The following is a 12,298-nucleotide window of genomic DNA, read 5'->3' on the forward strand; positions in this document are numbered from 1 at the left end:
AAAATATTGAATGATTGTCCATCATTTGCACGCTTAGAACCACACACTAGGCTCCCACCATTGTCCTTTGAAAGTAGCTTTGAAGGATTATTAAGGAAAGGCTCAAAACACAAACTCCAATACTTAGTAAACCCTACATGGTTGGTTGCCATTTTGAAAGCAGAGCGCACAACTTCCAGTTTTGCTCTATTTAAATTTGACATATTGATACAACTCAGTCACTGAACATATCACGGGGTTTAATGGTGTTGAAACGTTTGTTTCTCTATAGTCATTTCATGCTTATCACTTTAAGGCTTCTAGCCCGGACTACCTTTTGAAAAAGAAAAATGATTTTGTAAAAGTTTCACGCGCCCTGCTTTCTTGTACGTCAACTGTGGGAATTGTTGACGTGACAATAAGCCGATGGTCCGAGCTATTAAAAAGTTGTTGTTTTTTAATTGTAAAGAAAACATTTTTAAAAAGTCACAATGAATAAGCCTACTTCAAAATCTAAAATGTACTTTGGTAACAATGTCATCTTTTCGTTTAGCTGCACGTCCGAAAAGCCCCCAACTGTAGGACTTGAAGTCTTTAGCAGTGATTAGTTGCATATGTTAGCTAAGACGAAACATTTTCTACGAAGCATTTAGTTTTAAACATTCCTTAAATGTAAACTCACCGGCAACATTCCTGCTGGTCAGTCCTCCTGTCCCGTTAGAAAAATAACTTCTCCTCTACTCTACTCTTCTTCTACAGAACTTTTTCGGTGTTTTCCTCTGCTTTCAGGTAATAGTCCATACATCCAAATTCTTCTTCTATCTCCAACCAAATATCCAGATGCTCAGAAAACTGAAGCTTCAGCTCCTATCCACTTTCCTCTTTTAATCCCTCCCTCTTCCTTCCTCTCTCACACACAAACACACACTGAGTCTCTCTCTGCTGTTTTACACCGGGACTGGAAATAAAACTGGATGTGAGAAAGCTGGAAACACCAGTTGTAGTTTCATTATCAGAATGTCACTGATTTCTTCGGACGACCATCAGCAGGCGGTGCTCCGGTTTGGTCTGCAGGGTGAACTGGGTCACCGTCCCGATCCTCCCTCCCATCTGCCCCCGGTCTCCTCCTCCTCGACCTCCTCGCGATTAATAGCCTCCAGGTTCAGAAATATATGTAGCAACATTTTCTGTTGTCACCATCATAAAAATCAATACTTTTTTCTGGATAATTAAATTCATATTGTTTTGAGTGAGCGCGCCCTCCCTCGGCTGTGTGGGCAGCAACAATGCTTTCCTACAATATTACAACTAACTTGTGACAGTTAAGTGTTCAAACTTAAAGCATGTGGCACTTATAATATGTTGATATTTTTTTTATTTCACCATTCCCGTGGCAATTAATGGTGATTTTAGTTTAACGTTATTTTATGTTATAGTATTTTCTAAATGGATAATAAAAAATATATATTTACACCACTCCCATGCATTTCTAACCAGGACTCCAGTTCTCTCTTTATATCCCTCCATATGTAATAAAAACATGGTTTTAAAAAGGTAGCAGTGTTTTTGATTCCACAGGACATTGAACACACACGCGTACGCGTACGCACACACACACACACACACACACACACACACACACACACACACACTTAGTGCTGTGTAGTTTATAGCGAGTTTAGAGATGTTCAACTGTCATATATTCAGCAGATTATCACAGAGCTGTCCTCTGTAGGCTTCTGTGTGTGTGTGTGTGTGTGTGTGTGTGTGTGTGTGTGTGTGTGTGTGTGTGTGTGTGTGTGTTCTGATCAAGTGAAATGTAAAAACCATAATAATATGGAACATTACAGTAGTACCTTTGCTGACGTTTGTTAAGTACTTGTCTGACACTGTACTGCAGGACATTATTGTTGACATGTGTTTTACCTTGAGAACAGAAATGAGTTAGTTCAACACCCCTAAAAAAATAGTTAACATATTGAGAAAGTGTTTTACATCTTAAGTGCAAATAACTCAATTATAAAGTTCAGTATCTGGCAGGACGTTACCGCCCTCTACTGTCCACAGAATGAACCAACACTCAGGAAACATGGAGTTTGAATTTAACCTCTCTCCACTGACTGCTCAGTGCTCAGGAGGGAATAATTCACTTTCTTCTTATTATTAGTTTAAGTAATTCAAACATTACAGTTCATGGTGTCAAACAAATGTTAACTGTACACAGGGGCATGTTGCAGACATAACATGATTGCCTTTTGACGAGTGGCTAAAGTTATAGTTCCCAATTTGCATTTACCCCTTACACTCAGTAAGCACTATATAAAACTGCCAAGATAACAAAAACACTGGTAGTTTTGCTAGAAAAGCTTTCTTTTTCTTGTGTGTTGTCTGTATCAGTTGTATAATCTAGGTTTCCTTTTTGAATCACACTGTACAGCACTTTAATTGTAACTGAAGATGGTGCTCTACATAAAAAATAAACTTGAGCAAATAATATTGTACTTTCCTCCAACTATGAAGTCCACCTAAATAATTGTATTCACTCAGTTCACTGACCTAATGTCTTAAAAACCTGCTCCAGGATGTAATGTGAAATTCAGACAGCTGTGTCTTTGTGTGGACATGAACATGAAAGAAGACAGTAATGAAAAGCAACATTGTCGATACATCTCTAGTCTCAAACCCAAGTCGCATTTATTGTATTCATCCACTGTGGCTCTTTTGTCCCACGTTAGTTCGTGTGCATGTGTTGTCGGGTCAGTCAATAAAATCAATCAACCTTGAATGGGCTCCACGTGATGCTGACACTCCACCCTGACGGCCAGTCACAAAGCCATGGGCAATTTATTACTCTCTCTCTCTCTCTCTCTCACACACACACACACACACACACACACACACACACACACACACACAGAGATAGAGACAGCGAGATAGAGACAGAGAGACAGTCAGATAGAGAGAGACACACAGAGAGACAGTCAGACAGACAGAGAGACAGAGAGAGTTCACTGGGGTCAGTTCAGGCAAAGCAGCATGTTGGGTGGCTGCCATGTTACAGCTACAGCCCTACATGCAGTCCAATCACTGTGACCTGGAAATGTTGTAAAAGCAACCAGACAGTCTGTAAAGCTTCATTTGAAAAAAATATTAACAAAAAATGTGATGTCATTGGTGATATTATGTAGTCTGACTGATTATGTTTTCAGCGTGGAACTGATCAGTAATAATCGGAAATTATTTTCAGAATTTGATCAATTCTATGCAAAGTCTTGAAAATAAAATAAGGAAGTATGGCAACTCTTTTCTAAACTAACAACACACACACACACACACACACACACACACACATCTAACTAAAATTAGGATGATTTTCAAAATAGTTTCTTCAACAAGCAACAGTAACATTACTCAACACTTTAATTTACCAACAAGACTGCTAGATGTGTTTCTAGCGGAGAGACATTTCACAACGAAACACTGGAATCAATCAATAAATAACAAGTACAAATACGTCAAGGGTACAGAGAAAGAAAATAAAACCTACAGAAACATAATAACTTCACAAAGAACCAACAGCATCTTACAAACACAGCAGCTGACAAGACAGCTCAGTAGGTACAGAGCCAGCGATGGCCACTAAGGTTCCAGTGGGCAGCTATGTTGGCTCCACAGTCCTGTTCTATGGCGGTTGTATTAGGAACACAGAAAGTAATCAGAGGATTGTCCCATTAGTACATTTAACTGCTCAGTGATGAGAACCTGGGGCATCAAAACAACCTTCATGTTGGTACCACTAAAAGCTCAATCCTACTTTGTTAAATGCCGACTTGTTTCTTAACAATCTTAAACAGTACATGCTCGTGTGTTTGAAGAGCCGGCCATCAGTCAACAGTACATTCTGGAATGTTATCACGCAAAAACCACTCAATATAATTTATGCAAGAAACTAATATCACATCTCATATTCTGCCATTCCATCATACCCTTTGTCTGTCAACATTGTGCATGGTGCAGTGGACATATTGATGCTTTGATCATGTTCTCTACACAGCGTAGAGGACAATCTACCAAAGGCTTTAAGTGTTCATCAATGAATACATTCAACAACTGACATTTGTACATGTTGGCCCTCTTGCCTTGGCGACATTATGAAGGACAGTGTCAAACATGTACAGCAAACACAAGTTTGTTCTGGAGAAGCAGACTGTGCACTATGACTCTGACTTGGGACTTAGAGTACGTGGCTAGATTGTATTGTTGTTTAATACAGCACGTCACATCTATAAATATTTTAAAATCTTCTTTAAGCTAATTTCTTTAATATTGTATGCTTTATAACTATGTACCCACATTCTGGCTGCAGGACATCGATTTGATCAATGAGGAAATATTGGAATAAACTAATCAGTCTGAGCCACTGTGTGGATTGATGTGCAATAAACCAGCAAGCCTCTGAAAGAACATACTGCCAACTATTTATTCACAATTTGAAGTGTTGGAGCTTAGAATAAAAGTCAAGCTGCAGACCATCTTAACATCAAAAGAATGAATCAACAATTCTATAATGTCTGATGTCAAAGTAAACTCAAATCAGAACAAGTCTGTTCACAGAGGATGAGATGTGAGAGTAACCTTTGGAATAAATGGTTGTTGTTGTTTTTACAGCCAAACAACATGATTTCACAGTGACACTGACAGTTCAAATGTATTATGTCTGGTCACAGACCAAGGAGCAGAAATACACATTTACTTCGGTACATTGTTTATGTAAAGTCAGTCTAGGTCTTATTAGAAGATTTGCAGAAATTTGACATGAGGTCCTTAAACTTTTGGAATATACATGAAATGCTTAAAATATATTCAAATAATATAATTGTAATAATGCTTTACCTGAAGGAGGTCTAAAGGCCGAAACATTGCGTCACTAATAAATGTTATTGCAAGTAAACAACAGTGTGTAGGAGTTCCCTCTTCTCCTGTCAATGGGCTTTAATGCTACCAAAACATTTACCCAAACATGTCAGCTTTCCATTTAACATCAAAAGGTGAAAGTCTCCAATGAAGCTGCAGTGAAGATGCATGGGGTTGTAGATTCCTACTGTATAGAGCAGCTCTGTCCGTTGGCATCTTTGGAGCGCAGACACAGTTTAGGTTTGTAGTTTTCCAGGTAGAGCAGCTGCTTTGAGTTGAACGCTCCACGGCGCTTCCTGACAACATGAAAGAGACATTATGATCAAAACAAACATTATTTCTAAAAACAATGACAGCGTGTGTGAGCAAATACACGCTGTCATTGTACTGAATAAGTTAAATTAAATTGAGAACAGAATCAGTGTTTAGTACTCACAGTCTGATGAAGTGCACAGCATCTTCATATTCCATCCCACACTCAATTAGAGCCAGGGCCACCAACACAGGAGCTCTGGGGACAAACAACATATACATAAACATGAACAACCATCTGTTAGCGCAACAATCCTACGGCCCTGTATGAAGCACAGACTTTTAAACATTATTTCTACTCACTTTATGCTCTAGCTTTCCTTTTTATCAAGTTAAGGACATATTTTTACCTTGGGCCCCTGTAGCTACAGATCAAAGTGGCACATGAGGGGCTGTTATTGTACCATTTACAAAATATAGTACCACAGAACTTTATACTGTGCAACACAAGTGCAACACTAGTGCAACACTAGTGCAACACTAGTGCAACAGCAACACTAGTGCAACACTAGTGCAACTGCAACACTAGTGCAACACTAGTACAACTGCAACACCAGTGCAACACTAGTGCAACTTTTTGATGTTAAACACAGACAAAACTGAAGTTATTATACTTGGCCCTAAACGTCTCCGAAACGCATTTTCTAATGACATAGAAGCTCTGGATGGCATTAACTTGGCCTCCAGCACCACTGTAAGGAATCTTGGCGTCATCTTTGATCAAGATCTGTCGTTTAACTCCCACATAAAACAAATCTCAAGGACTGCCTTCTTTCATCTACGTAACATTGCAAAAATAAGACACATCCTGTCTCAAAATGATGCAGAAAAACTAGTCCATGCATGCATGCACTTCAAGGCTGGACTACTGCAACTCATTATCAGGTTGTCCCAAAAAGTCGCTTAAGACTCTTCAGTTGATCCAAAATGCAGCGGCACGTGTATTGACAAGAACAAGGAAACGGGATCATATTACTCCTGTATTAGCTGCTCTGCACTGGCTCCCGGTAAAATACAGAATAGAATTCAAAATCCTTCTCCTGACTTACAAATCAATTAATGGTCAGGCTCCAGCATATCTTAAAGATCTCATAGTACCTTATAAACCAACTAGAGCATTACGCTCCCAGACTGCAGGGTTACTTGTGGTTCCTAGAGTCTCTAAGAGTACAATGGGAGCCAGAGCCTTCAGCTATCAAGCTCCTCTCCAGTGGAACCAGCTTCCAGTTTGTGTTCGGGAGGCAGACACACTCTCCACATTTAAGAGCAGGCTAAAGACTGTCCTTTTTGATAAAGCTTATAGTTAGGGCTGGCTCAGGTTTGCCCTGGATCAGCCCCTAGTTATGCTGCTATAGGCTTAGACTGCCGGGGGACACCTCCCTGCTCTCTTCCTTCTCTTCCTCTCCCCTCCCCTCCCTCTCTCTTCTTCTCCCTCTCTATCTGTATGCATTTATGTAAATGTATGTTACTAACTCATGTTATTGTAAATGTATGTTACTAACTATCCGGGGTATCATCCCCGGAGTGTCTGTCTCTCATGTGGCAGGTTGCCATTGATAAAGTTTACGTCAGGATCATGAATCGTGGCTGCGCCTGCTGCCCTGGTCCTGCTGGACACCGGGAAGCCTTGTTGACATTTTCCTGGATTCATCCAAACTTTCTCTTTTTTTTTTCAACACAACATAATTTCTGTCAAATGTTGTATTTGTACTATGTTGTTTATCCTGTACACACGACATCTATTACAGTCTGTCCGTCCTGGGAGAGGGATCCCTCCTCAGTTGCTCTCCCTGAGGTTTCTTCCATTTTTTCCCCTTTAATTTTGGAGTTTCTTTTAGGAAGTTTTTCCTTGTGCGATGCGAGGGTCTAAGGACAGAGGATGTCGTAACCTGTACAGTCTGTAAAGCACACTGAGACAAATGTATAATTTGTGATATTGGGCTATACAAATAAATTTGATTTGATTTGATAGTACAACACTAGTGCAACTGCAACACTAGTGCAACACTAGTACAACTGACACTGAATGCCAAGTTATGTGCATATTTGAAAAAACCCAGAAACAAAACGGACTTGGTTGGACATTAATTCATCTTGGCAGGCAGTTCATACGTAATAAAGTCAACATGTTAAATCCTGTGTCTTGTGCATACTAACCGTCCTAGTCCAGCAACACAGTGCACAGCCACACAGCTGCCAGGCTCCTCTCTGAACTTTGTCTGCAGTAGGTTGAGCCAATCGTCAACCACCTGGTCTGGGGGGGCGGAACCATCGTCAAATGGCCAATCCTGGAGGGGCGATCAAGTCGTTATTTGATCTCTTCAATTTGTTGCAACATGTTTTCAAATGTAAACATTTTTGTTTTAATGGTTAGGTCTAGACCTAGACTGATTTACTGCCCAGAGTCCAAGAGATTTCTGTTTTGCAGAAAGATAGTAAAATCGCTTCCTGGATCCAGAATGTTCCAGAAGTGTCTAAAGTATTTTCACCAGTGTTCATTTTGTTAATGAAAACTATGACTAAATATGTTCTTCAACGACCTTTTCTTCCATGACTAAGATGAAACAATGACAAAACGGCAACAGTTAAACACTAACTGTGACGATATCAACATGCAATATTGTTGACGAAGACTAACATGTAGTTTAAAAAATAAAGATTTCACCATAATCTGTCTTTATTTTAATTGACAAAAAAGCAGAGACAAAATATTAGAGACTGTTGTTTTTTTCTTCTCAATACAGAAGTTTAATTTCCTGTACCTACCACCCACACACGCACACCCACACACACACACACACACACACACACACACAGAATAACTTACTTACTGAAATTAAAGTGAACAATGACAAAAGAAGGGCTTGGGAGAAAGAAACAAGATGATATTTTGGCAAGGCAAGTGATATAAATGTTTAATATAATCGGATGATTAGAAAAGACTAAAATAAAAACAATTCAAGATCAGACTTTTAGTCAACTAAATATTGACTTAACAGTATTGTGTTAAACCTAACAAGGACATTTGACACAGAAGTAAGACTGATTTAAAAAATAGCTGAAATAATGAACACTAATATTCACTTGGTCATTGCTCTGCGTAATAATAATAACAGCAACCTAAAGTTAAGATCAACTGGTGGCCTGCTATGCATTTTGCTCCTAGTTTTCATTGCAGATGTACTGGAATAACATATTTTTCTATTTCCACCTAATATTCAAACTACTTACGGAGGCATTAGGTTATCTTGCAGAATATTCATATTTTGATAATTACGTACATGTTATTATTGCACAACATTGCATTGTTGGATTTAAGATTTGCATTTGTGTTTAGACTTTGTAAGTAAGTTAATGCGTAGGATTAATCTGGTGTGTATCGGCCACTTACCAGGACTTGTATACCTTCTTGTTCCACTGGTGTCTTGTCATATGTAGCAGCACACACTCTCACCAAGGTGTTTACTCCATATGCCTTCAGATCCTGCACATCAAAACACACTTTTTCACACAGCATATTGCTTCCTCTACAACTAAAAGAAAATGAATAAAGGGTATAAATGAATTATTAAGAAAGTACGTTACCTCTATAAACCTTCCCAGTTGTGCGTTGGTAGGGTTGTGCGTAATTAGGAATCTCAGGCAGTCATAAGAGATCTCCACGGGGGCTGGCCGGTTCATTTTTAGATCCTCAAAGATTTATTAATACAGAAAAATAGATCAGAAAAGTTCTGTGCTTCAAATAGTGGAGTAACAGGCAGGATCTTCAAAGGAATCAAATCGAAAGTGTTCTGATGTTTAAAACTAAAGAAGAAAAAAGAAAAGGTTTTCAATAAAACAGAAAATGCATACGGCACAAAAATGCAAAACCACTTTGCAATTAATTTCACAAACTAACGCAACCGTATGATTTATGGGTAAAGTCTGTAAATATTATATTCCTTTGTTGTCTGAAAAAAAAATAAGATAATGACAAATTTCCTGGGATAAAAATGGGGGGGGGTTCTAACCTTTTCTTGGCAATGAAGGAAAAACTAGAATTGGCTTTGTTAAAAACAAAAATGTAACTCCAGTAGATTGCAATCAAAAAGAATGGAGAGAAGACACTCAAAGTCCAGCCAAACAATATGAAGACCCTTCTAGCCCATTCAGAGAAGACTTGTACGAATCAGAGTAGAAGAAAGGAAACGCAGGAAATGAGAAGATCTGTGAGGAAACTCCCGGGATAGAACCAAAGCCTCTCCTACTCCCCAGGACAGGTGACAGGCTGAAGGTTGGCTTGTTTTCATATGGGTTCAACAGGATGGCAGTAAGGACCTATGGGGACATGGAGAAGATCATAAAGGTATCCTTCCTTCCATATTGTTTTCTGCTTGTTACTTTAATATGTATTTTTTCTACTGTTTTATCTGTAATTCTAGTGTGAATAAAATCAGATAAACATATTTTCTTTTATAGGACAACACTGGATGATGTAAATGATTAGCTACATATACGGACATGTACTTAAATAAGTATTTGTATCGCCACTGGTTCAGTGTACCTCTACTCTCTGCTGCTATGGATGATCTACCTGAATAAAGACACCAAACGGCATTTGTACTACACACCTGTGCAAGTCAATGGCAGTGTTTGCGCCTAGCTGATGTCTCCTGTTCACTTGTCCACAATAAGCAGCAGGTGCTGGGCTTGGCAAAACTCCCCTCCAAGCCTCGCAAACGCCATACATGTGCAGCCTGTGAGAGACAGAGTGATGACTTGCAAATGTGATGTGTACAGTAGTTTGCACAGTATTAAGAGATGGGACTGTAGCAGTGACTCGTGGTAATATACTCACTGCGATGAGAGCTGAGGAGATTGTTCATTGAGCGGACACAGGAAGATGTGACGGCTCCGGGATGTAGACACACCATTGATGATGATGCTGCTTTTCTGGGTCCTGGCTGACAACGGCCCGCTAGCGTGCCGCTAACCTGTAAAGAAAAACATTAACGTTGCCATACTTTACTAGCTCCCTGCATTAGGTTAACGTTGCGTGTTTATGAGAAAACGTCGTCACACGAACCTCCCCTTCCAAACGTGACCAGTATATTAGCTGATGAGTTGTTAACTCAGTAATCACCTAGCTAAACTGAAGGCTCGTACATACTCTAATAACGGTGCCAAAGAATAGATGTTGCACCTGCAATTTATCAACCCTAACGTTAATGCATCAACAGTACAGTAGCCTACCGCATTATAGAGGTTAAATATATAGGTAACGTTACCGCTAACAATCATGGTATGTTCAGAAACGTTAAAACGTTAACATTAGCTCGGGCGATGTTCTAACGTTCAATTACAGCCAGCTAGCTTAACGTGACTGGTGGCTGTTTTTTTTTTAAAGATTACACACAAAATGATTCTTTATACCACGAAGGTTATAACATACCCAGTTTAAGACAAACCATTTAGAAACTCCTCGCTAACGTTAGACTTGTCCGCAACGCCATCTGTCATTAAAAGCTTCGCCGCCAGCCAGATCGTGTAAAACCAGGTCAACAACCATGTTCCCAGAATAAACAGAAAGCTAACACTTCCAGGCTAAACCGTTGGCAGGTTTTCAATAACAGTCAAATGACAGCGGATACATTGGTGTCGTTATCACAGCCAACATTAGGTACACAACAGTCACTACATCGACATCAAACACACACGACTGGCACAGCTAGCTACTTACAAAACGCAGTAGTTTCACGAAAAGTCCAGACGCGTCTAATGACAGAGAAGAGTCTGCAAAGGAGACATGTTGATCAGAAATGTCACGTTAACCACAATAAACAACGCCTCTTCCGGTCGCAAGCTTTCAACAATAAAATGAATTTATTTAATACACCTTGATCTGTCTTTGGGTTCATTGCGGTTTTAATTTGTAACTACATTTCCGGTATTGTTCAGACTGTCTCTTGCTAATTTGACAAATAAAAATATATAATCACTGTAATTCTTAAAATTTGCTCTGTTGAAGTTTATTTCACATTATGTTGGCTGCCACCGTATGCAAATGCTAATAACACACGGGACGTGTCCAAATATGTGTCTGTTTTGTTAATTTGGTTGTTTAAATAGTTCCCCTGCAGTATTTATAATCTTAACATTTACAGATTACTGTTGTTTTTGGTCATTTTCTGCTGGTATTAAAACTGTCTCTGCTGTATGATAGATGAGTAACATTAAGTAAGTAATATAGTCACCAATGGGCAGTATTTCTGATAAATATATTTGAAATAAGCCTTTGAAATACAAAATATTTTTTTCTACTATTGCCAGTCCTATTTCTAACATTTCTATTTCAAGGACTTGATGGAGATGGTTTTGTATTTTCTATAAAAATATTTAAGTGTTTTTATATTTAAAGAATTCTGAAAATACTTTCCCTGAAACTGTCTGCATGAAGTGTTGACTGATGGTCGTTATATTCGAGAGTTCATTTTTGTTAGGCATTAGTCTTTATAACCATTTGAACATTTTCGTAAATTAAAAGAAAAGCCATTTCATAATTGTGGTATATTAACACTTTAAAATGCCACGAGGAAGTGCAACTTGTCTAACGTACGCGTGTGAGGGCAGCATCATCATTAAGAGGTCGACATGTTTTGTTGATACCAAACAAAACCGTTTAATTAAACGGCCCATTGATTCATTTGGAAAAAGCAAGTTATAAAAATCGTTTTCCTTCATGCTCCCTTGAAAATGTATTTTTAAAACACAATGGATTTTAACTCCCACAACTTTTAATTTACCTTGATTGACGGATTGCTCTGTCCCTTATCTGTTTAAGAAGGGACAGAGCAGCTTTATCTGCTGAGGAGACTCAGGTCTTTTGGAGTGCAGGGGGCTCCTTAAGACCTTCTTTGACTCTGTGTTGGCATCAGCTATGTTTTATGGAGTGGTCTGCTGGGGCAGCAGCATCTCGGCTGCTGACAGGAAGAGACTGAACAAACTGGTGAAGAAGGCCAGCTCTGTCCTGGGGAGCCCACTGGACACTGTGGAGGTGGTGGGAGACAGGAGAATGACGGCCAAGCTGTCCTCTCTATATGTCCCACCCCTCAAG

General features: G+C 39.2%; 2 protein-coding genes across 6 annotated transcripts in view; both read right to left on the reverse strand.

Moving 5' to 3' along the window:
* The window catches only part of LOC115027346 (apoptosis-stimulating of p53 protein 1-like), a 51,179-nt gene extending 50,140 nt beyond the window's left edge, over positions 1-1,039 (reverse strand). For all 3 annotated transcript variants that reach the window (XM_029460622.1, XM_029460621.1, XM_029460620.1), the window contains exon 1: positions 662-1,039. In XM_029460622.1, coding sequence (XP_029316482.1) covers positions 662-670 — 9 coding nt within the window. In that variant the 5' untranslated portion in view covers positions 671-1,039. The remainder of the gene's footprint in view (positions 1-661) is intronic.
* A 2,308-nt stretch (positions 1,040-3,347) lies between these two features.
* LOC115027544 (protein tyrosine phosphatase type IVA 2-like) lies at positions 3,348-11,040 on the reverse strand. Of its 3 annotated transcripts, XM_029460931.1 has the most exons (9): positions 10,925-11,040; positions 10,043-10,178; positions 9,816-9,941; positions 9,216-9,522; positions 8,791-8,895; positions 8,597-8,689; positions 7,363-7,493; positions 5,330-5,404; positions 3,348-5,189 (listed from the first exon to the last, which is right to left on the reverse strand). In XM_029460931.1, the coding sequence occupies exons 5-9, from the start codon at positions 8,884-8,886 to the stop codon at positions 5,078-5,080; spliced, it is 507 nt and encodes a 168-aa protein (XP_029316791.1). In that variant the 5' UTR covers positions 8,887-8,895; positions 9,216-9,522; positions 9,816-9,941; positions 10,043-10,178; positions 10,925-11,040; the 3' UTR covers positions 3,348-5,077. The 3 variants fall into 3 exon arrangements, with proteins under 3 accessions (XP_029316791.1, XP_029316789.1, XP_029316790.1); XM_029460929.1 differs by having other exon boundaries at positions 8,791-9,522; XM_029460930.1 differs by lacking the exon at positions 10,925-11,040 and adding an exon at positions 10,637-10,894 and having other exon boundaries at positions 8,791-9,522.
* Between the last annotated feature and the right edge of the window lie 1,258 nt (positions 11,041-12,298).

Source organism: Cottoperca gobio, chromosome 22, assembly GCF_900634415.1.
Source record: "Cottoperca gobio chromosome 22, fCotGob3.1, whole genome shotgun sequence".
Taxonomy (NCBI): domain Eukaryota; kingdom Metazoa; phylum Chordata; class Actinopteri; order Perciformes; family Bovichtidae; genus Cottoperca; species Cottoperca gobio.

What these genes read in the sequence shown, in the direction of transcription:
- LOC115027544 (XM_029460931.1), bottom strand. Translation starts at nt 8,886, where the DNA reads ATGAACCGGCCAGCCCCCGTGGAGATCTCTTATGACTGCCTGAGATTC. An exon ending in AAGAAGGTATACAAGTCCTG is followed by an intron (nt 7,494 to 8,596) that starts GTAAGTGGCCGA and finishes TCGCCCCTCCAG; the next exon opens with GATTGGCCATTTGACGATGG. An exon ending in GCTGTGCACTTCATCAGACT is followed by an intron (nt 5,190 to 5,329) that starts GTGAGTACTAAA and finishes TCATGTTGTCAG; the next exon opens with GAAGCGCCGTGGAGCGTTCA.